The sequence below is a fragment of the Podarcis filfolensis genome, assembly GCF_964270895.1.
Source record: "Podarcis filfolensis genome assembly, chromosome: 10".
In the NCBI taxonomy this organism is placed as follows: Eukaryota; Metazoa; Chordata; class Lepidosauria; order Squamata; family Lacertidae; genus Podarcis; species Podarcis filfolensis.
Genome location: NC_139612.1, coordinates 25,403,555 through 25,429,605, shown reverse-complemented (window position 1 = coordinate 25,429,605; position 26,051 = coordinate 25,403,555). Strand labels below are relative to the sequence as shown.

The 26,051-nt window shown below is 38.9% G+C and overlaps 2 protein-coding genes and 1 long non-coding RNA gene across 8 annotated transcripts in view; 2 read left to right on the top strand and 1 right to left on the bottom strand.

The window, feature by feature from the left end:
- The window catches only part of LOC310744041, a 352,149-nt gene that overhangs the window by 292,029 nt on the left and 34,069 nt on the right, over positions 1 to 26,051 (top strand). The gene's annotated exons all lie outside the window — the stretch shown is intronic.
- Positions 1 to 26,051, top strand: part of LOC310743925 (uncharacterized protein) — a 797,205-nt gene that overhangs the window by 745,432 nt on the left and 25,722 nt on the right. The window lies entirely within an intron of this gene.
- PNPLA8 (patatin like domain 8, phospholipase A2) overlaps positions 3,840 to 26,051 on the bottom strand; it is a 36,904-nt gene continuing 14,692 nt past the window's right edge. For 4 of the 5 annotated variants that reach the window (XM_083574470.1, XM_083574469.1, XM_083574468.1 and 1 more), the window contains exons 5-10: positions 24,067 to 24,161; positions 23,477 to 23,648; positions 20,895 to 20,952; positions 16,271 to 16,465; positions 7,385 to 7,580; positions 3,840 to 5,233 (exon numbers count right to left, since the gene is read on the bottom strand). In XM_083574470.1, the coding sequence (XP_083430596.1) occupies positions 4,959 to 5,233; positions 7,385 to 7,580; positions 16,271 to 16,465; positions 20,895 to 20,952; positions 23,477 to 23,648; positions 24,067 to 24,161 (991 nt within the window). In that variant the 3' untranslated portion in view covers positions 3,840 to 4,958. Of the gene's footprint in view, positions 7,309 to 7,350; positions 7,581 to 16,270; positions 16,466 to 20,894; positions 20,953 to 23,476; positions 23,649 to 24,066; positions 24,162 to 26,051 lie in introns of all 5 variants that reach the window. The other variant, XM_083574471.1, reaches the window with a different exon arrangement.

The following is a 26,051-nucleotide window of genomic DNA, read 5'->3' as shown; positions in this document are numbered from 1 at the left end:
TGTGAATAACCTCAAATAGTCCATAACTGTTAGCCTTTGCATTTCAGTTCACTGCTATGCACAATGCATAGAGAGACAGACTTAAAGAGAATAAAACTTATAGAAATAAGCTGTCACAGCAATGCAGAGTAGAATGCAAAAGTCTCAAAAGGATTAATGACTAACAGCATCAAAAATAAATGTAGCATCTTTTTAAGAAAGTACAGAAACAGAAACAAAGTCAGACTAAACTGACATGTTTCAGTGCCAAATGATGCTTTCACACAGTAACTTGGAAATATCCAGCTTGTATCATACACATAGACTGGTGTATATATATACGTGCAGGAAACACAACTTATAAATCCCTAAATCAGTGTCCAGCTTTAACAGGAGGCAGTCATTAGTGCCAACTCTTACCCGATCCATTTGCCATTAAATATTTTAATCTTGTACAGATGGTTGCCAAAGGTACCTAGTCACTGAGCGTAAATTTTTAAAAAGGGTTTTTTTAAAAAGCATTTATTTGTTTCACATTTATAACCTAATCCCCCACCCACCACCATGTCCAAATTTAAGCATGCAAAGGAATACTAATTATTACAAATGCCTGTGCAAGTGCCTGGTATTGAGGGAATAGGATATAGGAATGGTTCATCAGACTGTCTTCCACAGCTAATGAAATAATTACGGAATATATTCAGGCAGAGATGACCTAGCTAAATTTACGACAGCCAACCACTATATCCTTATCACAGGACTTTGGAGATCAAACAAGCTCTCTTACAAGTGCCTGATGGGGTAATTGGAAAGGTTAATTGTATAAGTCCAAGTGCAGCATTTAATCAGACTCTGAACAAAAACTGACTGGATAAGCAGCCAATTCATTTGAGATAAGAAAACTTAAGACACCCTATTCCCTTCAGATAAGGCAGCACCAATTTGTTATCCCAGGCCTAAAACAGCGAGAGGAGCACCACATTTAGTAGTCAAATGCAAAGTTATGCCACACAACCTACTTTTACAAAATCTTCAGATACTTCTTGAACGTAAATACACACTAACCTACATAAGATATGAAAAAAGACTTAACATTCTTCAATTGGATTAAAGAATCTCAAACGGCAATTTACTCATACCCTGTGGAATATTCAGGCACAGGATTACAATTAAAAACAGTTTTAAAGGAATTGTAGACAGCACACACTGTATCTTATCTGCATTCAACAATAAATTCTTTCATCAATATTTCAGACGGATCCTATGATTAAAAAATGATTTGTTTATCTTTGGGAACTGAATTTCCAAAGTTTATGAAGGGAAGGCAAAATATTTTATTGCCGTATCTTAGAAAAAATGCAAAAAAGCCATGAAGGCTTGATGTGTGGAGCATACTCAAATTTTGTTTAGTCATTTAGTTGTGTCCGATTCTTCGTGACCCCATGGACCAGAGCATGCCAGGCACTTCTTTCTTCCACTGCCTCCTGCAGTTTGGTCAAAATACTCAAATTAGTGCATACTTAAGTTAGTGTACATTGTCATTTCTAGCTGACAATGTGGCTTTAAGGAGTTTTCAGAGACACCCTTGCTTCTTCATTGCCATCGATCTGATTTGAATTAATTTTATAATGAAATGATTTTAGAATGTTGTATTATTTTATTGTTGTTACCCGCCCTGAGCCCGGCTTCGGCTGGGGAGGGTGGGATATAAATAAAAAAATATTATTATTATTATTATTATTCATTCACAACTGGGTGCACAGAATAAGTTTTTAATGATAATTTTTAGAAACATTTATAGCAGACACAGCTAAAATATGCCAAGTCATTTCAGGTGTATCATTTCAATTTCAGAAAATGGTTCCTTTCCTACAGAACAGTTCTTCCCCATTTTTCATTCCCATTCCCTCATAAGAGCATCAAGCCGTGAGCTGCCAAATTCCAAAGAGCAGCAATGGTTTGGGAAAACATTCACATTCTGGATATATAAAAATCAACAAGAATGGGAGTATTTATGATAGCCAGTGTGGTGTAGTGATTGTAGTGTTGGACTAGGCGCCTGGAGACTAGCATTCAAATCCCCACTTAACCATGAAACTCACTGGGTGACCTTGGGCCAGTCGTCGTGTTTCAGTCAAACCTACCTCACAGAGTTGTTGTGGGGATGAAATGAGGAGGGGGGAAACTATGTATGCCACCTTAGGTTCTTTGGAGGAAAAGTTGGGATATAAATGCAATAAATATTTACACAGAAGTAAAAAATAGAATAAAAATTGGCATGCACAGTGGTCTAGCTGAGTTATAGTCCTGTCCGTAAAGCTTGCCCATTCTGGGATTCTAAGCATAATATATATCAAGAAACAAAGAGTTGTATCCAAACCATACTCCAAGTAGATCTTATGAAATCAACAGACACAGCTTTTGAATTATGGTGTTGGAGGAGACTCTTGAGTGTCCCATGGACTGCAAGAAGATCAAACCTATCCATTCTTAAGGAAATCAGCCCTGAGTGCTCACTGGAAGGACAGATCGTGAAGCTGAGGCTCCAATACTTTGACCACCTCATGAGAAGAGAAGACTCCCTGGAAAAGACCCTGATGTTGGGAAAGATGGAGGGCACAAGGAGAAGGGGACGACAGAGGACGAGATGGCTGGACAGTGTTCTCGAAGCTACCAGCATGAGTTTGACCAAACTGCGGGAGGCAGTGGAAGACAGGAGTGCCTGGCGTGCTCTGGTCCATGGGGTCACGAGGAGTCGGACACGACTAAACAACAACAACAGACACAGCATACTCTGAATAGGACTTTGTTGGATACAACTCAGTGACACACTTAAGAACAGCCCTGTTGATCAGGCCAAAGGTCTATTTAGTCTAGCATTCTGCTCTCACAGTGGCCAACCAGATGCCCATGGGAAGCCTACAGAAGCAGGACTTGAGTATAACAGCATTCTGCCACTTGTGATTCTTAGAAGCTGATACAGTATTCCGAGACATGCTACCTACGATAGTGGAGGTGGAACATAGCCTCTTTATTCTCAATGAATCTGTCTAATCCTTTTTAAAGAAGCCATCCAAGTTGGTGGCCTTATAGCCAATTAAAATAAGAACCACCCTGCTGGATCAACCCAAAAGTTCATCTAGCTGAGAAGGGGACAAGCAGGAATTGAAGGCAAGAATTCTCTCCCAGGGTTGCTCCCCAGGCAACTGGTCTATGGAGGCAGAATATTTCTGAACCTGGAAATTGTATACAGGCGGGAACCATTTTAGGCACGTCTGATTGATGCACAGGTCCTTTTGGAGCCGGAAGGCAGTGGATCAGGGGCAGACCAGAATGGGGCACACTTATATGCACTTGGCCAACACACAGGGGCTAGGAATGGAACCCCCATGCGTAATGTTCGCTGCCTGTATAGCCATCATAACCAATGGCTATGGTCTTTTTAATCCAGTACTAACAAGCTAACTGACAGCAGTGGTCCATTATTTTTTCAACTAGGCATTTCTGATCTTAACAAAGTGCTTAACCATAGATGTCATTGCTTAAGCCAAATACGTTACATATTGCCAAGTCTGTGTCTGACTACCAAGATCTCACAAACAAGCCTTCCAGGAAGGAGATTTTCAAGGGAGGCATGCAAGGCATTCATTGGGTTTATGAATAAACACAACTTGAGAGTGTTTGAAATCCCCCATTGCCACTTTAGAGTATCAGAATGAATCATGATTAGCACAGATGAGTCTTTTTTAGAGTTATCTTCAACACTGGTACTGAAGTCATGTTGACTGCTAACTGGAGTATACAAAGTTACACAAGGTTAAAACTCAAGTCTTTGAGCAATTCAGGCACAGAACATGAGGCACATGAGTAAACCTGTTTATTTTATTTTTACCAGTAACTAGACTAGGCTTAGTATACATATCACTAAATAAATCATACAGTACTATGAACATATAAGAAATCATGTTACAAATTTATTTTCTTACTTTCAAGACATGAGTTTGTGTTGTTTTTAGACAGGGAATTACTCTGGAATAGAACCTTTGAACTTAAAAATTCTGAAAAATGTAAGTAGGTTGCTACTGTAGACCTTACCGTAATCAGCCAAATACTAATAATGTAAACTGGATAAAATATTGAGACCCAATGCACAATATACAAAGCATTTTAACATTATTTTAAAATACAAAAAATTGTTGACATGCACAGACTTTGTGATAAGGCAATTAAATTGCCATTAAATAGACGGGATGGCATTTAGTGGCAGTGCCAAGAACCTGCAGAATACTGCTGGTTTGTAATACATTGCAATCCAATCTGATATCAGAGTAGTTTTATTTATTCTGGCGTAAGTGCTTTGTAGAGCAGGCTGCCCAGTTGGTTTGTTTCCTCTTACATCAAAAACATTTTTAGTTAACAGGTAAACCACATTTTGTTTTTGTCAACATGATTTTGGCCTGCATTTCCAACACATAACAAAATTTGTGTCCCATAATTGTCACAAATTTAGGCAGACCCTAACGAATGTCAGATAAAAAAAAACAAGCCATACCAGAATTGTACTTCTGAGGAAGTTTAGGAACAGATATCCAATAAAATCTTCACTTCAAGAACTGAAAAAAACCAGACATGAATCCCTAGATTCCACTGCATAAGTAGAATGCACCTCCACCAATGCAAAAAGGTGTGCAAAGGTCATCATTACCCTCATCTGAATCCTGCAGAAATCTACCTTCAATCTAGCCCAGGGCTCTAGATTGGGGGAACAGGAGGGGAAAGAATAAGAGATTGTGGCAACTTCCCTGTCTGCTTTAAGTGCCATTGGTGTGTCACTGCTGACTGAAGCACTTTCCCCCAGCCTATCATGTTCATTATAATCACGAGAAATTACATAATGACTAATAAATGTTGATCCCTTTTAGAACAGAACGGATTTCTGAAACGAGGTCCACACCTGAGACTTTACAAACTTTACATATTCACAATTTGGAAATAATTGGAAGCCCTTCGTACATGTCAGATTTTAATCTTATCCAGTCGTTAAATTTCTGCAAAGTTGTCTTCTCCTGGGCTAATATTTTAGCAGCTTTTTTCAGTTTTTCTTCATTTCTTTCTAAATACCGGATGCCATCAGTCCTCAACTGATTCAGCTTTTCTTTGCGATTTTCATCCAGAGCTATATCTTCATTCATCATAGGATTAAATCTGAAGTAGGTGTCTGAAGGCAGAAGGGCATCCAGCATAGTGTGGACTTCTAGTTTTAAAACCAACACAAGAAAAACAAAACATTAGTTTGGGAAGACACATGCAAACTTTACTAAGAATGAGGAAAAGGTTGAGGTGTAGCACCTCCTCCCCAAATTTAAAGAGGTATCTACTTACCATTGTCTTACTTATCAATGATGGCAACCTTACTTTAAAAATATTTATTTGAAAGTAAAACAGTTGTTTTAAAATAAAGCACAGTCTAAGGGAAGCATGCTTCAGCCTGGAATGTGGTACTCAAATAAACTTGGTCAGTAAGTACGTGTACCTGTGGCACTCAATAGCCCATGGTGCTCATTTGTTACTGAAATTTATACACATAAATGTGATATAGATGCATACCCAATTATTTCTGTTTAGAACATTTTTACATGCAGCTCTACATTCTAGGAAGCCAGGGAACATGAGGCCATATCCGCACAATGAACCAAACATTACCTGGCCCACTGCATCCCCACATTTGTATCAGAGCCACCCCATGGGGCCCACCTTATTTCTGTGATTTTAAGATGTTTTAATGATGTAACTGCCCTGGGACATTAGGGTAAAGGGTAGAATGAGGAATAATAATAATAATAATAATAATAATAATAATAATAATAATAATGTATTTTTAAGCAGCCAACTCACAGGAAATAATGTATCTTCACCTTTTGACTTTTCTGTTTAGAAGTGAATATTGCACGGTGACATTACTGGCTATGGCTATGTATGTAACTAACCAATCATTACAACAACCCCAGAAGCAGAAAATCACATAATGCCTAGCCCACCATTTGACCAGAAAATCAGAACTCCTTTCATTGCATTCTGACTCCCGTAAATGGGGCAAAAGAGGCTCAGCTGTTACACAATAAATTTTAAAGCCAGGCGATTGTCAACAGTAAGGCACTTCTCTGGCCACAGGAATACAATTTTGGGATTTGGGACACCTTCTGAGTAGCCAAATCCTTGCTGAAATGCTACACCTGGCCCTTTAAGTAATAATAGTAGTAATCATCATCATCATCATCATAAACAGATCTAGAGCAACAGGACTGTGAGACACAGTTCTCTTCCCCGGCTCTTTTATGGTCTATGCTAGCCTTTCCCAATATGGTGCCTTCCTTGTGTTGCTAGGTTACAGCTCCCATCAGTCCCAGCCAGCATGGAAGGGGATGCGAGTTGTGGTCCAAAACATATGGACGCCACCAAGATGGCCTTTCTCATAAAATATCTTATATGGATTTCACACTAAAAACAATTACACAACTTCACTTTTAAAAGTCACCTGTTTTAAATTAGTGCCTCTCTTCACAGCAACACAACACGACTATGCAATTTATCTTCTGGTGGTATTCTGTATCAATCCCAAAAGGTTTTCAGTTTAAAAGAGGCAATGTGTTGCTGGTTCAAGTCAAACAAGTCCTTAAAAATAATTTAGATGAATGTGCAGAATGGAGGGAGATAGTGCTTTTCCACCAATATCAAAATAGGAGATTTAGAATTATGTTGCTACTTAACCACTACTCCCAGCATGCTCAAACCTATACCAGTCCTTGCCACGATTATTTTAATGCTCATTCTGGCATCCCTCCTGAATTTCAAGGCAAGCAACACCTCCATCAGCACTATGGCCCATTTTTAGATATGATGTATTCATCAATCAAAGAGAGCTTAATAACAGCATAATCAAGGTACAGTCTCAAGCAGTTAATTTAAATGCATATTTGGCATGCTTTATCATCAGCTGCCAGCACAATCCTTATTCACCAAATATCCAGTGCAATATATTAGTCTGACAAAAAGGCTAAACCTTAAACGTATCAAACACACAGACTCATACACAGACTGATTTAACACAATGCATTCTAATTCTCTTTTTATGCTGGCTTTGTATATGAACTAAACCCCAAATCCTCACATGGATGGCGGGAGATAGGGATTAACAAAATAATCCCAATTTGAACAAAGATTATGAAACATGCCCTTGATGGAAACAGAATGTCCTTTGATGTTTTGACTACTGGTAAATCATTTTTTAAAAATATCCATGTATGCTATGCTATTCCTAGTCATGAAAACCTGCATTTTAACTCTCCAAAGAGCTACGAAAAGGCATAATACGAAAACAAAACAACCTTAGCCAGTAGGTACCAACCTTCAGTATCAGTGGCACTGCTGATGACATTAGTCAATTTAGCTTTCAGACTTGTATAGGTGACGTTAGGTTTCCCTTCATTTTCATATCGACCTGTTCCCAGGGATATTACACACTGCAGTGGAACATTTGGCCAAAGACACTTGCATTCGTGCACTGCTAAAGCTGTAGGATTATTTAAAAGCAGGCCTCCATCCTGTGAATAATAAAAAAGGAACAAAAGCAAGGGGTTTGAGCCATTCATAACTATAGGCGTATCATTAAAATATTACAAGATTCAAATAAAAAGTCCCAGTGTTCTGCTTTTATTCGCTTTCTGCCAATACTGAAGCAAGGAAGCTACTTAAAATATACTGCTGCTGTACATGCTCAATTTAATTAGTAATGCTACTCTATGGATTCTATGTGACTGGTAAATTTTGTTTCTAAACATGTACGGTATCAATAGCTTTAGGTGATTTAAACTAAGTAAAATATATACATTAATATTAAACAATCATTCCTTTGATGAAAGCCTCAGGCAGACAGAACAGCCATAGCTTTAGATGAGAGCACAAAACTGTTGAACTATGGAGGCTTCAGTCTACTAGTAAAGGGTACTGCTCTGTTCAGGGTACCCGTCACTCCGTTGCCCTAGTTCTTCTTCTGTTTCTTCCCAGCACAATGGCCAGCAATTCTCCGCCTACAAGCATGCTCAGTCCTCACTGGTCTACTCTAAAGCATACGTCCAATGCTTTAAATTTTAATCATAATAAAACAGATATTGAATCAGTTTGTACATCAACTACTGCATGGACACTTCTTTTGCACATAGATTGATTGTAGTTATGTTTACTACAAGCCTAGAATATAAGCCAAATAGCCTTTTCAGACATTTATTTCTACTAGTTCAACAGGACCTATGTTGAGCCTTTCAGAAACCTACAAAAAAAACACAACTGTTTTGCAGGGAGTGCTTGTGGCCTTTTAGCAGCTGGCAACAGAATCATATTTTAGTGGTACAAGACACTGCAAACAAACATTTCCACATAAAATATTAAAGAGTTCTTCGTGCACAAATACATAAATTGTCTGCTGAAACCCTGCTGGAGCTATAGTTGTGCCTCCTATCCTCCAGCAAAAAAGCAAATTTTTTTTAATAATCTTGCATCCTAGTGTGATGGGAGTAGCTTTTCTCCAATAATGGCGTTGACATTTTTTGAGGGAGGGGGCAGAACTACCCATACAACCAACTGCAGGTATTGCTGTCTATGAAACGGGCTCTGAAATTTAGATCACTTTCCCCCTTGGATTGTAATATGCAAAACCAAATTCTGTTTCCAAAGGCATGCAAAGACAAGTGTTGTTGGTTTTTCTATGGGATTAAATAATTTTTTTTAACTGTTCTAATTCTAAATTTATCACATCACACCACAAGAATATCCAAATCACATCTACTTAATATATTGTTCAAACTGCAGTCCAATGAATTCTTTATTGAAAACAGAAACTCTTTTTTTCCACAGCTGCAGTAGATAAAGTAGGATGCAGATCATTGGCCTGTTGAGAAAGTCCTTTGATTAAGCTTTCAATACAATCTACAAAAGCTTTTTGAACTCTTTCTGGACCAATTAGTATATTGTGCCTTCAGCAGAAGTAAGAAGAACAGTAGCCTCTTAGTGCACATTTTAAAATTTTGGCTAAAATCAGATTTCGCCTCAGCACCCATAGTAAACACTGTGTTTGCTCTATGAATAAGTCTACTGAATTCAGTTTGATACCCTGGTTCTTTTAAAGCTGAAGATAGTAAATATTAGCAGCAACATCCACCTGGGATATGTAACATTTAATTTTAAGCAAACCAGATTCATGTAACTCTACATCATATGTGCTACAACAGTCTAAAGGCATGAGCCTGCAAAGACCTTTTAAGGCCTACTGATGGCAAAAAGTCACATTCCTCCTGACAGTGGTGAAAGGGACAGGGAAGAGAGCTAAGGCCTCTCTGTCAGCCTGGCTAGGGCCAACTGCCACTAGGGCTGCCCCTAATGAAACTGACCCCACCAGTGGCCATTCTGTCTGGGTTCCCACAGCACCACGACATGGTACAATGCTACGAGTTTTAAGAAGCATGTAAAACTATCAAATCCTAATGTATTTTCATTATATAGAACACAGGAAAACCTAAATGGACAAAAGCTACATGGCTTTCATATGAGCTTGTTAAATGGATGTTTCCGTCTGCAAAAGGCAGGTGGCCAACTTGTGCTCAATAGGGCAAACAAGAGTTCACAAAAGCTCAGTTTTGAACATTTAACGTATTGCGGCCTTGCTTATGCTCTAACTGCAGTTTCTATTTGCTTTTGTAAATACAGAACATAACTGAGGATCTGTTTAACCACAGTTTGATCATTTGTTTAACGCTTTGCATCGCTAAAGGTTAAAGCTGAGTTTAAAATTTCACAAGTGCAGACCAACCACATAATGGCATCTTTAAATCTCATATCCCTAGATACTTTAAATTGTAGAAAATTCGTTATGATGGATGCCCGTCTCTTTGAAATGAATGATCTAGCAACAGCCATATGAAGTGTATGCACAAGCCTTGGATTTTATTCAACTGCGTGGCAACTGGCCAAAATTGACAAGCACTTCATTTCATTTATTCTCTTTTCACTTCTCATGTTGCCTTTCCTTGCCCTCTATTTTGTCTTCCCTGCTCCCTATTTATTCTTATTCCAACTGCAAGTTTCTCTCTTCACTAGTCCCCAAATATACATGAGCCACCCCTGCCTCTCTTTGTACTCTTGCATTCTTACATTGATCCCTTGCCCCGCTGTTGCCATAAGCACACTGGGAACATTTAAAATGTTTTATGCCGCTTTTGGCTGTGAATTAAATTCAAATTTAATGCTTTGACAAAAAAAGAAAAAAGTATTTGACAGCTATTGCAATCGTCAACACAGAGCTTTGATCTCCAGGCCCTTTCTGGTATAAAAGTATCTGCTTATTTTTAGATTGCGACTTCTAAATGTCAGACTGGCAACTGCCAAAGGAATTTATCTATGCCACTTTTTATTATTATTTAAGAACTTTTTTTTTAAGTGTGAAAGAAACAAATTATGGGGCAGAACACTGTCACTTCTAACTTAGCTTTGTTTGTTCCTTGCCAGATCAAAGACAAGATTTTCCTTTCTCTTTCTCTCCTTTTTAAAAAAGAAGTCCCATGTTACGTGCTTTACTCAAAGCATGTACATGGCAGTAAACAGACAGAAACCTAAAAGTTAAATTCCACTGAGATTCATTCTTTAAAGACTTGCATTTCTTCCTTTAAGAGCTATCCTGATTTCCTTCTCCCTTTCTCACAAAGTGCTGCAGACCTCCCTGCTGTTCATGGTGGGTGATGGGGAGGACATGACTTAATATGCATGATTTTTAGACGTTGCTGGGAATTTTACCAGTTGTCTTCTTTAAGATTTCAGAGCTCATACACTCAAGAAAATAAATTCTATTCTTCCTATTTAGTATTTTACCACCTAGTCTAGGACAACTGGTGGCAGCACTTTTTAGAACGTTCTGTTGGTACTGGAATATTTGGTACTGTAACAAGTGGCATCAGTACACCTTTGGCAACAAAAACCAGGGCAAAATACATCCATCCTAAACTCAACAGGAGACTACTAATTAAGACTTTAAAATCTTGTTACTCATTTTCAACAGCACTGTACATGTAAAGCCTATTGTACATTTTCTTTTTCAATAAAAAGCCGGAATTTCAAGTTACACTGTACCAGGCACTTTCTTCCTTTTCCTAAAACACAGGTTTTTTTACTTTGACACAGTGAAGTTATGTGAACTGAGTCCCATGGCACTGAAAGATGCGATTTAGCAAAGCCAATTCCAATACTTGGAGTTTGCTGGCTCCATAGCAACCATTTCACCTCAATGCCTGCGCAGACATGCTTTGCATTTTGAGTTCATTTTCACAGACTTGCTCTGTTTACCTTCATTGTGCTTGTGAAAAAGAAAACTCCAAACTAGCCAAGGGAATATTCACTTACAGAATTGTTCTATTTTAAAATTAAATTCAGCATTGAAATATGAATATCGGACTTCTGCTATACGCAGAAGGGGTTTTTAAAATTGCTGTCTTCTGAGAATTTTAGCACTTTCTTTTGTCTGATAAATATAGGATGCAACAGTCAAGGTAGAGTATGATAACAGAAGCGTTAATGGAATGACACTATTCGTTACATGAGCATCTTTCAATCACTCCACTGAATTGTGGATTTTTACTTATATAAACAAATTAAGACTGATCTTTAACATTTATTGGTATGCCTTGGACTTCCATAAAAGCTGTGTGTTCAATAAACACTCACTTAGCACAAAAGATGTGCTTTTGCATCACTTAAGACTTACAGCCATTTCTATAGTATTTAAAATGGGAATTAATACTTGAACAACAGCAGAAAAATGACACCACCACAATACTAAACAGAAAAGAGCGTTTGAGGGAAAAGAAAGGACATTAGTTCAGGTTATCTTTAAAATTGGGCAAAGCCAAAGTCTGTACTTAACTGTCTTAACTACAGAGTTTCCACTCCCTCTTCACTAGTGTAACCAAATCACAGTTGTGACACCTTTGTAGTCCCTGGAGTTCCAAGTTCACACCTCTCTCATTTTTTATGGCAAGCACAATATTGCCTCTAAACAGATGAGTGAGGAATAAAAAGCATCTCTGGACTACACTGCAAAGAGGTATTAAGGGTACCAAAACCATGTCTGGGTTAGCAGCTGACAATCCCATCCCAATTCCATAGCTGCCCTCAACGCACACAGTTCTATTCCCTGCCAATTTCCAGTACTGGAATTTAATACCATGGCAGAAAGGCATGGCAGACATTCCTGGGAGAAAGCACTCTTATCATGTTCCAGTATTCATACCCAGCTTAAGTCCTGTTACTAGAAAATGGCCAAGGAGATGAAATCAAGCACCCTTAGCTCCATGCCACAAATAGTAGAAGGTCCCACCCCCCCTCTCCATGTCTATCAATTTTTAAAAACTTGAGCCCGTGATATGATAGAATGCTTCTTGTGTTTTGTTAATCTCCAATGATATTTCAAAAATTATCCTATGTATCTGACACAATGATCCTAAGAGTGAAGCATGGGCATAACAGGAAAGACCTTGCATAAAATCTTAAAATTCTCATGTGGATATAAAGTCTATTGATAAAGGCAAGAGAAAGGAACAAAAACAACAACATTTGATTGTACATATGTTGGAAACAGGCTCCCAGTTACTGTTATGAAATGAAAGCTTTGAAAACGTTTCAGCAAGGGTCACACGCTTCCTTGTCCTATATGCTCGTCCTAATACAATTGTTTTACACATATGGAATTATTTAATCATTCTTAATTTTTGTTATGTATGGAGTCCTTTTTACATATGGAGGTTTATTATTATATTTTTTTTAACCGTGAAATTGTTTCAAGGTATTTTATGGGAAGCAATTCATAACAGGACTCAAAGAAATACAAGTTGCGACAAAATTATATTGGGCTTGCTTGCCAAAAGAATTAATTCTTCTTCGTGTCAGGAGCCAGTTGCCATTCTGTATGGCAGAGGAACATGTAACACTAATCCAGGGTAGCTAGCATGATGCTTTCTAGTTGCAGTTGAACTACAGTCCCATCATCCCTGACCACTGGCTGCAGCTGCTCAGAGTTGCTGGACTCTCCTTCATTGCAGGATTTTAAGCAGAGGTTGGATGGTCATCTGCCATGGATGCTTTAGCTGAGATTCCTATATTGCAGAGGGTTGGACTAAATGGCCCTTGTGGGTCCCTTCCAATTCTATGATTCCATGAAGCCCAACACCTGGAAAACTTTGACAGTATCTATCGAATACCAGTATGAAAATGAGTTTAGTTGTGTAACACACAGTCATTGCAGGAAGTATTCTAAGCAGATGGCAGATTATAAAAGGTGTTACAAAGAGAAAAATACTGGCAGCTGTTGCAGCGACTGTGACAATAAAATTTAAGTACAGCAATCCAGTATCTTGTACCATGCAGGGAACTCGAGAACAAGAGAAGGGGAGTGGATTGGAAGGTTTTACTACATCCTAAGTGGTCTGATCTCACCCCCTCCCCATTCTTCCAGAGAAATACTTTTTCAAGCACAAGGGGAAATAAATCAGGGCTTTTGGAAAAACAACAACAAAGCAGCATATCTATACTATCCTGCTTGCCTGGAAGATAATGCTTCCCAAGATTTGTTCTGAAGCACTGTTCGCTTCTGAGTCACAATAAAAAAAACCCCAAAATACAAAATGTTCCTCGCTGCGGAAGTTAAGTCTTCATGAGTTGGAAGGTAACAGGAACTGTGACCCTTAAATGTAACAGTTGAAAACAGATCTTGAGTAAAGCCTATTCTCTTTGTATCACAAGCCCCCTTTTAAGATCTGAACAGCACAGGGTTTTCCTATGCTTTTAGCAGCTGCTTGCAACATTTTGAGAGACGTAGCATTTCCCCCCTTTTATCTACTTGTTTCATATACCACAGAATCCCAGCCCTGCCACAATCCAGAGATCACTGATCATTATTTATACCTCCCGGTGGGTGGTATTTCAGTCTATACTGGCTAATTGCTGTCTGGGTTGTTGAGAAAGTTCACTGGCCACAACAGTTCTATTTATTGACAGGTCGGAAGAAGGAGCAGCGTCTGTAACACTCTTTGCATCAATCTGCATGTGCTATGGGAATGCAGATTCTCTTAACTTCTTCTTCATAACCGACTTGAACTATAGACAAACCATATAAGCCTAGGAGTGCATGCATTAAGTATGTTAAGAAAAATGTATAAAATATGCTAAGTGATGCAATAATGAATAATGATATGCCTTGCATGGTCATTTGTCATGCTGGCTGAGGCTGTTGGGAGCTGGAGTCCAATGATATTTGGATGGCCACAGGTTTCCCAGCCCTGCCATATAGAACTAACCACCACGTATCCTTAAGCTTTTCTTCAGAAACCACTATTTGTAAACATCACTTGATTTTAAACAAAGTTGCTAACTACTACAAAAAGCAAACCTGAACAATTTGATAACAGAAACTAGCAGGAAAATAAATTAAGTAGCGACAGAGACAAGTATTAACAACAAATATCTCTTAAAAGCTTCATAATTCAGAGTGCCTTCAGGTGTCTCTGGAGCAGCCACTGCGTAAAGCTGGCATTGCCACCAACGAAGTCCTCTTCCAGATAGACTACTGCTGAGCTTCAGTCAACAAGGGCACTCAGAGAGAGGATCACAGCTACTGAACTGAGAGCACAAGGGAGTATATACAGTGGACGCTCAGGTTGTGAATGTGATCCGTGTGGGAGGCGCATTCGCAACCCGCAGCACTGCATCTGCGCACGCGTGGGTTGCGATTCGGCGCTTCTGTGCATGCACAACCACCGAAACCCGGAAGTAACCCATTCTGGTACTTCCGGGTTTTGGCGCGTCTGTAACCTGAAAAAACGCAACCTGAAGCGTCTGTAACCTGAAGTATGACTGTACAGGGGAAGACAAGAACCTAGGGTCGAAGCAGTTTTAAGGCTTTGCAAGGTAGGAATCAGCACACTGCCCCAAGAAAAATCCCATTGCTGAACAGACTGCATGCAAATATGGAGAACGAAGAGAGCTATTAATTTAGTTCTATGCAACAGAGATCTGCTGCAGGGAAAAGGAAGGGGAAAGTGGTGAAGTGATTTTCGCCAATTCCCCCTTCTTTCTGCAACCCACCGACACCCCAACAGAGCATCTTCTCAGGGGGCAAAGGAGGAATTAACAAAAGTAATTCCCGATCCTCAAGTGGGAGGATAACACAAACAGAAAACCCATCAATGGGATCTCTGGGCTAAACCTTCTGTGTCTAGTTCAACTAAAACTTAATCACATTTCAGCTGAATTTAGTCTATGGCTAAGATACCTTTCAATGTAATCACTATTTATTGTTAACTTGACAATTTCATATTTATCTTTCATATTTATAAATACTGTTGTCACATCTGTTTGTTTTAGCTTTGCGCTGCATCTTAGTGCAGCAATTTTAATTCATACTGTCTTCTAAAAATTGCAAGCCATCTTGAGGTTCCTGTTGGGAGGTGGGATAAATATATATATATATTTCAAACTGAACAGAATTCTAAGAGCGGTTTCCATTTTTTTAAGGGAAAAAATGCCATACTGCTGATCTGGTTTTCATGACCCTTCCTCACTGAAATCTCTTTTAGCAAATTAGCAACATATGAAGCAGCCCTAAGACTCTCAATATTGTCACACATCAAAGGACTGGTATACTTAATAAACTGGTTCATTAGGCAGGAGGCAGAACTAAATGCAATGAATTTTTAATGCCACATATCAAAGGACTCTTCCATTCAATCAAAACATTAATTAGCATCAGCATACAACTCTCACAGCAGTTGCCCTGGCATTAAAGTTTGTCAGCATACCTTGAAACACGCAGGGCTTTGCTAGAGATCACAGAACTATGAAACCTTTATTGTAAGGTTAAGCAATTCACCAAAATCAGAAGACTCTTTGAACTACTGAAATCAATACTGCAGTATGAACACTGAATAGTGTTTCACTGCCTGAATTCATGGCAAGGAGCCATGGTTAATCTTGCTTCCCTAGTGCACATGCTCTTATCATACATATGCACCATATGTCTAAATTATGCCTGCGTCATATAAGGTACATACATAAGGCTCACTTTAAAGCAATATGTGAAATGAGCTGCAATCTTATTTGATAGTATTTGCTGTTAAATAATTAATCCCATTTTAACTCCCATTCTACAAAGAAATCTAATTATTATTATTTAAAGAAAAGCAACATTACAACCAACCTGATGAAGGTCATGGCCCAGCGCATACTCCTGGAAGTAACCTGGTGCAGCAGATGATGCTCTGATAGCTTGCCATAATTTATATTGGCAACTTCCAGGATAGTGAGACTTGACTCCGGGAAGGTGATTGTAATTTCTAAATACAAAGGCTTTCAAAGGTGTCCCTCTGCTTACAATGGTGCTTATTGCAGCCACCTGACAAGAACAGGGAAACAAAACATTAAATGAAGTCGATAACTGTTTCCTACGACTTCAGTGGTTAGAAATCGGACACATACACCTTATTAGATAAAGTTAATTTTCACACTCAGTTATATAACAATGTTGACGGTCAGGTGTCTTAAATGGTCTTATCAGTCTAACACTTTGATTAGAGGATGCCATAATAGTTAAGGTTTTATAGAAGTGCTTCAAAGTACACACAAGAGAAAACAAATATTTACTGATCAATGGGAAAAATGTAACACATGGCATTTGTTATGAACAGTTAACTGAGATTTGACAGCCCCCATCACCTGAATTTTGGAGAAGGAAAAGATATAGAATAGAAATCAACCACACAGAGTCAGAAGATGGCAGGAATATGTAAACCCCCAACACTGTTTTTACTCCTCACATTTGAAGATCTTAGACTGGAAATTTATTACACAAGCATAAAGTGAGTGATAATTCATAAAGACATCATCAAATGCTTTGAAAAGAAATAAATTGCTCAAACCAACTAACTCCGTTATCATACACTATCCTGAAACACTGCAGTTTGTGAAGGTAAAAAAATTTGCAAAAACTTTTAGAGATTACTTAGCAACTTTCTTTTGGGGGGATATATGGTAACATAAGGAAAGCAGGTTAGCTTATGGCAGCTTCACTGATGCAAATCTATGAAAAAGGTTAACCTAGCTGAAAAAGGTGTACCTAGCTCAGGGGTCCCCAACCTGCGGCCCATGGAGGCTGTTTAACTGGCCTGCGAGCCACCCCCAAATCGAGCTGACCGCTCGGCGAGTCCCCGTGCGCTGCACTAAACTGGCACAGCGCAGCGCGGAGACTCTCTTCCACGGCTCCAGAAATCACTTCTGCGCATGCCCAAACACCGGGAATTGTGCCTGCGCATGTCCACGGCACCGGAAATCACTTCTGCGCATGCCCAGACGCTGAAAATCACTTCTTCGCAGGTGCAATTTTTGGCGTCTGGGCACACACAGAAGCGATTTCCGGAGCCATGGACATGCACAGATGGGATTTCTAGCATTGCGCTGCGCCGGCCTGACCCACGGAGGATCTCCGCGGGAGTGATCCGGCTGATGCCCGGTAACCCTTGCTGACCCCTGACCTAGCTAATAGAGATTCCAGTTATTTTTTGGCCTTTCTGTTAAGTAAACAGCAATGAAAGAACCTCAAGGTTCTGAGTTTTCTTTCCCCCTTTTCTGTTCCCAATTGCTCTTCCCCATCTTGTATTTTAGATTGCAAAGCTGAGGGCAGGGGCAATTTTATTACTGTTCACATTAACCCACTCTAAGGGATAAAAACACTTGAAATGAATAAAATATTTTAAATGTGGAATCACTAATGCACTTTTTTGCTTTTATTTCATAGTTAAAACTGTAAATAAGGTGGGCAATGCAACACTAAAAGCTACCATAAGACTAGCAATCTTCCAAGCATTCTGTAGATGGAATCATTTTGAGTATCTGCCTCTTAGAAAGCAAGGTAAGATTTGGAAAATCATTCACTAGGTTTTGTGTTCACAGTTCTTATATCTTCTGAAGTTGCATTTATACAGTAGTGACTAGTTCTGTGCTCATAAAACAGAATGATGGAGCTGAATACAATAAGATAGTTAAGTTGCTAAATTACCTAAAGGCAAGCAGAATGAATAACTCCCACATTTAACATGCTTAGAAATATATTAAATTAATGTCCCTCCACCCCCAAGAAAGGCTTCTTTTAACCTCCTACACAAGTATGCAGGTTTCCACCCCAGAACAATTCTAAGAACTAAACATATAAGAGAGATTTATAGGTTAAAGGAAGACTTTCTAAACAGTAACTCTATTTCAGATATTACCATTAACAGTAAGTGCAATACTATTTCCTATCATGGAAAAATTAGCATCAGAAATGTTTGAGACATTTACACCGTGATGCACACAGCTCAAATACCATCTTTTAAATTGCTACTCTTAACAAGTCAGTGGGTGTATATTTCTATTTGTATCTCATTTAAGAACTTGCCTTTGTTTGAGAAATCGTGACTCAAGCACTCAAACCCTGCATTTATGCTATTGTTGTACTGTTTTTCTCTGCCCAATTACAAAGTAAAATCATTCTATTTAAAAAATAGCTTAAAAAACAGAAGAATTCTCACACGCAAAGCTGAAATGATCACTCATAAGGTATATTACTTGGCTATGAAAAAAGCAATGTATAGATTTGTACATTTCTAGATGGTGCGAACACAAACCAACGCTCTTCAGTATTTAATGATGCAAGCCAAATTCACCCTACCTGTACAGAGACCCTGAGCCCTGGAGATGGAAAGAGTGAATTCTCTCTGCTAGAGTGTTCAATTCTAAAGCCACCATTGATTTGCAAAGCATCAGAAAGTAGCAGGAGCCTAGGAAAAGCCAATATGAATCCGAGTCTTCAATATCAGACCACCCACTCCACTCTTCCTTACTGACTACAATCAGGTCTGGATCTTGATCTTCTGGGGAAGAAAACTATTGCTGGAGAACAAGACTACTGCTGAGAAGCAGGGCTTGAGTACTTATTAAGAGCTTCCCCACAGTTAAAAAAGTGAGGATCTGGAGAAGAAGCACCCCTGCTTTCAGCAAAAACCACAGCTGCAGAAGTAACCACTGCTGATAGTTGAGAGGCTGAAGTACTACAGATTGAGGGAGCCCCAGCGCTCGTGAAAAACTGAGAACTTGAAACAGGTTATGCTTCTGACATCTGGGCATTTGAAGCGGGCTGAGAAGGGGTAATAAAATTTTTTGCCACAGCCTGCAGTCAGGAGTAAAAGGAAGCTGCTGTTCCTGAACATTTAGGTTACCAGACATATTGCCACACTGTTGAAATGAGCCACTGCTGGACTGGACTGGGATATAATAGGCAAGCCAGCGCCCACTTGGGGCTGAGATGGAGAAACAGGCAAACCAGCACCCACTTGGGTATTGGAAAAGCCCTTTGTGGGGGAAGAAGAAAAACTGAGGAATTCCTCTGTAGAGGACAGCAGAGATTAAAATCTATGTCCTTCTCCCCCCTCAGATGGTTCTTCCGACTCTGTGTGAGGCACACCTGGCCAGCTCTGAAGAAAGAGCAGCAGGTCTTCTATGCATGGCTGCATTAAGATAGCATTGAAGATCAGTTTTCCCCAATATGGTCAGGACTGAAGGAGTAGAAGGGCCAGGTCTAGCCCTTAAAGCCAGGGTAGAATATCCTAATAGTGATCTAATACTGAATCTTAAGTCTTTCTGATGCCAGGCAAAAACATTTCAGTCAGACCATTTAAAAGTGCTAAGAGTTCTGGAAGAGCTGCTCTCTGTCTCAAAGGCCTTTTCCACCAGGCCTGGGATGGCGGGGCCCTGACTGACTCCAGCTACAAAAGCTGAGGCTGTTGAACAGACTTTTAGGCTAGGGTGTTGTTAGGGGTTTTTTTGCTTGGAAGAAGGGTTGTTGCTGTTAGTGTTTTGTAATTTTGAACTTATTATTTATGACTACTTTTGCTATGTTGTAGGTTTTATTTCCCCATGTTATAAGGCATAGTTTGAACTGAGGAAAGGCAGAATACAAATAAAATTGTATCTGTACGTATGTATATTGTTGAACTGCTTTGTTGTCCTGCTGTTTAAGCAGTATTTTGGAACATTTTTGTATTGTTTTTATTTTTGTTTACATATTTATTGTAAGTGTCTCCAGAAGTTGTAAAACTGAAGGATTGTAACTAGATGTTTCATTACAGTCCAGATCTTAAATAGGTACTAGGAATAAATCACATGACTCAGCTCAGGTACAGGACAATCATGCCTTGCCCCATTATAGCTGGTTTTGTACAAGCTCTTCCAGGATCGTAAGACAGGGATTGGTTCATGATAAAAGATGAGGTGGAAATCCTTTTCCCAATAACAAGTACTTAGGGTTAGAGAAAGACAGTGGCCAGGGAATCTCTTCCTTGGTTTTTTTTCCTGTCACTCTCTCCCCACTGGCAACTGCTTGCTTAGAGGACACATACTGCAAAAATTAGAATCATGTTCATATTGAACTTTGCAAGGGACTGACCAAGAAACTTAGGAATCTAGGTGGCTAAAGTATATATGCACTCATCCTACTATGGATCTGGTTTAGAATTTGTCAGATTCAGGAACACATTTTTACTTTTTAACTTCCAATGACCACTCACTGGATTAATGTGCCTACAGAATTAAATTCTGTACCTACTTGCATGTTTAAATGCCCATTTCCTACATGCTGATGGTAACATTAGGAACTGAGCACTGAGAAAAGAGTTCTAAAACAAAGATGAACAATACTTAATTGACCTTAGGACATGTTGTGCAACACATGTTTAAACAATCTTACATGCTTGCAGTATATTTTTAAAAAAAAACTGATCAAGTACACTGACCTTAGGACATCTGGGATTTCTGGCTGTTTCAATCATAACATCTGATCCCATTCTCTCTCTATGGAAAAAGGACAAAACATGACAAGTTACGATTTATTGTTTTTAATATGCTGTCTGCCATTTTTAAAAAATATTTCTAAAGAAATACAGCTGCCCTGATCTTCAGTTGTCATTCCTTCTCACATACTATTCTCACATACTATATATTCATGCTCTAAACGCTTAGGCAAGGGAGATCATTTATTTGGATTCTACTGGACTGTATCCAGACTAAATCAGCTGACCGTAGCATCTACTGAAATCAATTTGACAAATTAGTCATGTTTTACTTCCGACAGAAATCTATGGGACTCAGTTTCAACTAACTTAATAGGTTAGATCCAAACTCTGTACCATTTTTGTTTTCTTTTAGACCAACGGCAAGAACACTTTAACATTTACCACAGTTTTAGCAGTTTTACCATACAGACAAAATTCCTCAGGTGGTGAGGAATTTTAGTGAAAAGAATGAATCACAATGAAGAGAGCTATTGAGCAGTTGGGCATGTAAAAAGAAAACAGAGGGCCTCAACTCAATTTATTTGTCAGAAACACTTCCGGGTTGGCGCCATCGCCGAATGGCGGACTCCCTCCGAGCTCCGGAGGGAGCCGGCTCGGCAGGGGCTGGGTTTTACCGCACCGGCGATGCGGGGACCCTTAGAAACCACGGCCACGGGGGCCGTGGACTTGGAGACTCGGCTAGCACCGCTAGCGCCCTCCCGACTCGTGAAGGAGCCTTTTTAAAGGCTACGGATCGGGTGCCGGGGAGAAGCGTGGTGCTTTGAGTCCTCTGCCATCCCTGCCGAGCGAAGCCGCATGCCATCCGGCGGAGAGCGCTGACTTCTTCCATTGAGAATTTGGACTTTTAACAACAACCCGTGAGTAAATTGGAAATCGGGTTTAAAAGAAGAAAAATTTTTGGGATTTGAGACGAGCGGGGGGGGATCTAAAAAGGAAGTCAGTCCCCCTCCCTATTGTAGACATTTTAAAACAAGGATTGGGAAGCCAAGGCCCAAAAAGAACGGTATCTTTGCTAAATTAAGAATTCCATGATGGGAAAGTACAAGAATTGTGCTGGAGGAAGAATTGAAGGAGAAGGAAAATGCACCCCCCTCCCTGGGAACCGGGGCGATTGAGGAGTGAGCCTGGTGAAAAGAGCCGGTGATTTTGACAGCTGTCAAAGTAGCTGTCAAAGTCGGAATATTAAAGAGGATTTTATTACAAGGACCTTGCTGGTCAAATTTGTTACAACTTGATATAATTTGTTAAGACTTGAATACAAAATGGCGAAAATACGGAGAACAATCGGATTTTTGGAAACAAAGTTACAACAACCCCCCTAGAGGAGTTTCGGGACATTACAAAGATGGGCGTAAGCCGGGAAAAATACAACACTCCGGAATTTCACAGAACTGGTTATCTCCTGGGAAAGCTGCAAAACGGAAACTGAATCTTGTCTACAGGGTGTTTAGACTAAAAGGAGACAACAGAATACCTTACTGAAGAAGGAAGGGACTGAACGCAAGTTTTTGTTCCTGAATAACAACAACCCATGTAGAGTTACTAAACTTCTGAATAAGAAAGTTTTAGCAGCGGAACAAGAGGAAGCTGGACTATAACCTTGAAAGAACAATGGGGGGAATTTTATAATTTGACATTTTTAAAGATTTAGGAATTAATTTTTAAAGAAAGTAATCCTAGAAATGGGAAATAATTCTGCAAGGAGTTGGGGGAAAAATGGGATTGATGGACTTAAGATTTCCAGGCTGGAAACATAGATTGGAGGATAAGGGAAATTAAACCGGGGAAGGGGAGGGAGAATTAGAATCCAAAGGCTTGCAACTATTTTCTGAATTGGTTTTCTTTTTTCTAATATATTTTTTTTATTTTTTTATACTTTTATTCTGTGTGCTTTTACTTTAATGGGAAAAAAGGGGGACATTGTGGAAAGAAAAGGGGGTGGGCTATGGGGAGAGATCTTTTGCTTTTTTTTTTATCAAGGGTGTTGCATAAGGTTTGTATAAATTTAAATTTGAACAATGGGGTATATAAATTGTGCTTTAAATCAGAAATAGAACTTGTGGAAACAACAATATGAAAGGGGAATACGGTAGGGGTGGGGGAAGGGGGGAGTCCCAGAAAGTGGATGTTTGAAAATAAGGTTCTGAATGTATCTTCATAATTTCTTTTCTTCTCTTTCTGTATTTTGGAAACTTCAATAAATATTATTTAAAAAAAAAAAAAAAAATTTATTTGTCAGAAACAAAATTATATTAAAAGGCTTTCAAATGGTTTGGCAGCCTGAACAAACAAAAGCTATTTAAAGAATCACCAACCATGGACTTTAAAGATATGGAGGCACCTATCTACTTGCAGTTAATATTATACTCCTCTGTTACAATAACATTTGTCACTGTGATAGGAATTCTTAGAATTTACAGGATGGTAGAATGAGGACTGTGCCTATTTAATACTTTGATGTACATTGAAGTAAGCAAAATTAGTGATGATTTTAAACAAATCAATAGATAAATTTAACTTACATAAGAATCTTCTCCCAGATTTCACTGTCATAAAATGCATGGCTCCAGCCCATTTTAACTGTCCCAACAATGACATTTTGCTTAAACACATCAGTTCCTAGTTTACGATAAAGTTCTTCACACTCATCCAGAGGGATATGGAATAGCCCCAACATAAATGCCAATATAGCACCTAAAAGCAAACATGATTCATAAATTGTAAATGTGGTATTTTATATGAATATTACCTAATGCCTCATTTATAGGAGCACAGCATAAAGATATAAAAATCTTTATACTTTGAATATTCTAAAAGTTTAAAAAAAATCAGGATCATTTTGGTCTCTGGAGTGTAAATATTATTTCAATGTCTATGCAACCTGATTATAAATATCCTTGAGACATATTTTATGACAAATTATTTGTAGAGTTTAGAAATTGATAAATGCATGCTAATATAACTGAGGTATTCACATTAAGCATTCATTTATAGTGCCACCTAGAGTGTAAGAATATAATGACCTTGTTTGCATATCACATGAAGCCATAGATAATGCAATTGAACAGTGTGATGGGGAATGCTGCTCAGAAATCCATGCAGACCTATTTACCTGTACTCACTCCACAAATGTAGTCAAAAAGATGATGAACCGGCTTTCCAGTGAGCTCTTCTAGCTTACGAAGTGTCTGAAGTGCTACTAAACCCCTGTAACACACAAAAAAACCCAAAAATGTTATGCAAGTTATCATTTGTTAAGTAAAAGCCAAGTGACAGTATGTTTAAGTCACTAGCTATCAAGCTTTCAGTATCATCCATTGCTATATCCTGGGAAATGTGGCATATTTAAAGGCAAAGAACACGTTCAAAACTGATTGATCTCTCCCTTAGATATGCTTTAATAAGTGTTTCCTATACAGGTCACAGGAAATATAAACTTTCTAGGAAAGAAAAATAAAAAGGTTACTAAGGTTGGTAAAGAATAGAGAAGCAATGCTGACTTTAAAGTCAGTAATTTCCCCTCTCTACCAGTAGCTCTGAAGTGGAATATTCCTAGTGGTCGCAATCTTCTGCAGTAGGATATAGTAATGGTAATCATAGAGCATATTCAAAAGCAGAGCAGTTTTGCACCATTCCACAGCAACCAATGCTCAAAACATGTAAGCTATGAAACTGCATCAGTCCTAAGGTAGCTGACCACAGGGAATACTAAATATGTAAATTATTCATCAAAGATGACACCTGAACTGCATGACACCTTGGCAACTTAAGATCTTATAGGTTGTGTGTTTGAGAAATAAAAGAAGCCAACAAAGTGAAACATGCACACATTGTTGACTTTCTGGTTATCTTAGTTATTAAGTCCTAACATACATACATGAATTTGTATGAAATTGTGCCTAAGACGACATCAACCTCAGACCTTATTGGCAATTTAGGACCATAATACTTCTGTCCGATGAAAGGAACTTTGAGCTAAGAGTCAGTGCTAGTCCTACTCAGAAGAGACCAATTGACATTAACGGACACAACTATCTTAGGCTCATTAGGTAGTATTAAACTAAGTTATACTCAGAAGAGACCCGCCAAAATGAATGGACCTAACTTAGCTGTGCTCATTAATCTCAATGGGTCTACTTTGAGGAAGAACTCAGCTGTACACAATCCTTTGAATCCAATCCAGTATATTTTATCATTTTAAAGCTGAAATATTATTATTTTGTTAATTAACACTTTTATACCCAGTGAGAATTTAAGGGCAAAGGTTGGTGAAATTTATTTTGTGGAGCACAAATCTAATGGCAGCTTCACCGTTAAAACAGAAATTGCCAAGGCAAAAACTGAAATCACGGCATTTGGAGAGAATGTGTGCTAGAAGGAGCCCAGATACCAAGAAGACATCAAGCGAGAAAGTAGTTGCTAAGGAAAGCAGAAACAAGAATACATTACCACATACCTTCACAGCTCACTGATTCAAAACAAGACAGAATGGTAATGATTACGAGTAATTAATGCTTTCAGGCAGTTCTGTACTTTATGCGCAATTAATTGGTTAGTGTCAAATTTATGTTAGTTGACAGTTGGTGAGATTAGTCCAAAATATCACCATAACTGGCAATGAGCACTGAATGAAAAGAAATGACAAAGAGCTTTACAGGGACTTTACCAAGGACAATTTGTTCAACATGCTCCTAGCCATCTCAACTCTAAACCAAAGGTGGCTTGTAATTCTTATAAATGGTCTATTAAATATGACAAAATATCGAAGAAAAATGCTTGCCCTAAACCATTTCTATTGCCAGTGAAAGAAACTGGATATCCGCCACTATTTTTTCCACAGGCAATTATATAACCAATGAAGTTTTCTTTTCTTTTTAATTTAACATGCTCACATGTATCATTCTTTCCTGTTTTAGGATATGGCTCTGGGTTAAAAACATTCAAAAGGAAACATAGATATGGCCTTGTCCAGGGGTCGGCAAACTACAGTCTGCGGGCCAGATACGGCCCGAGGGGGTCATTAAACCACCCCCCAGCCCTTGCCACCCGCTCGGTCAGTCCCCGCATGGAGCTAAACTGGCGCAGCACACTGGTTTA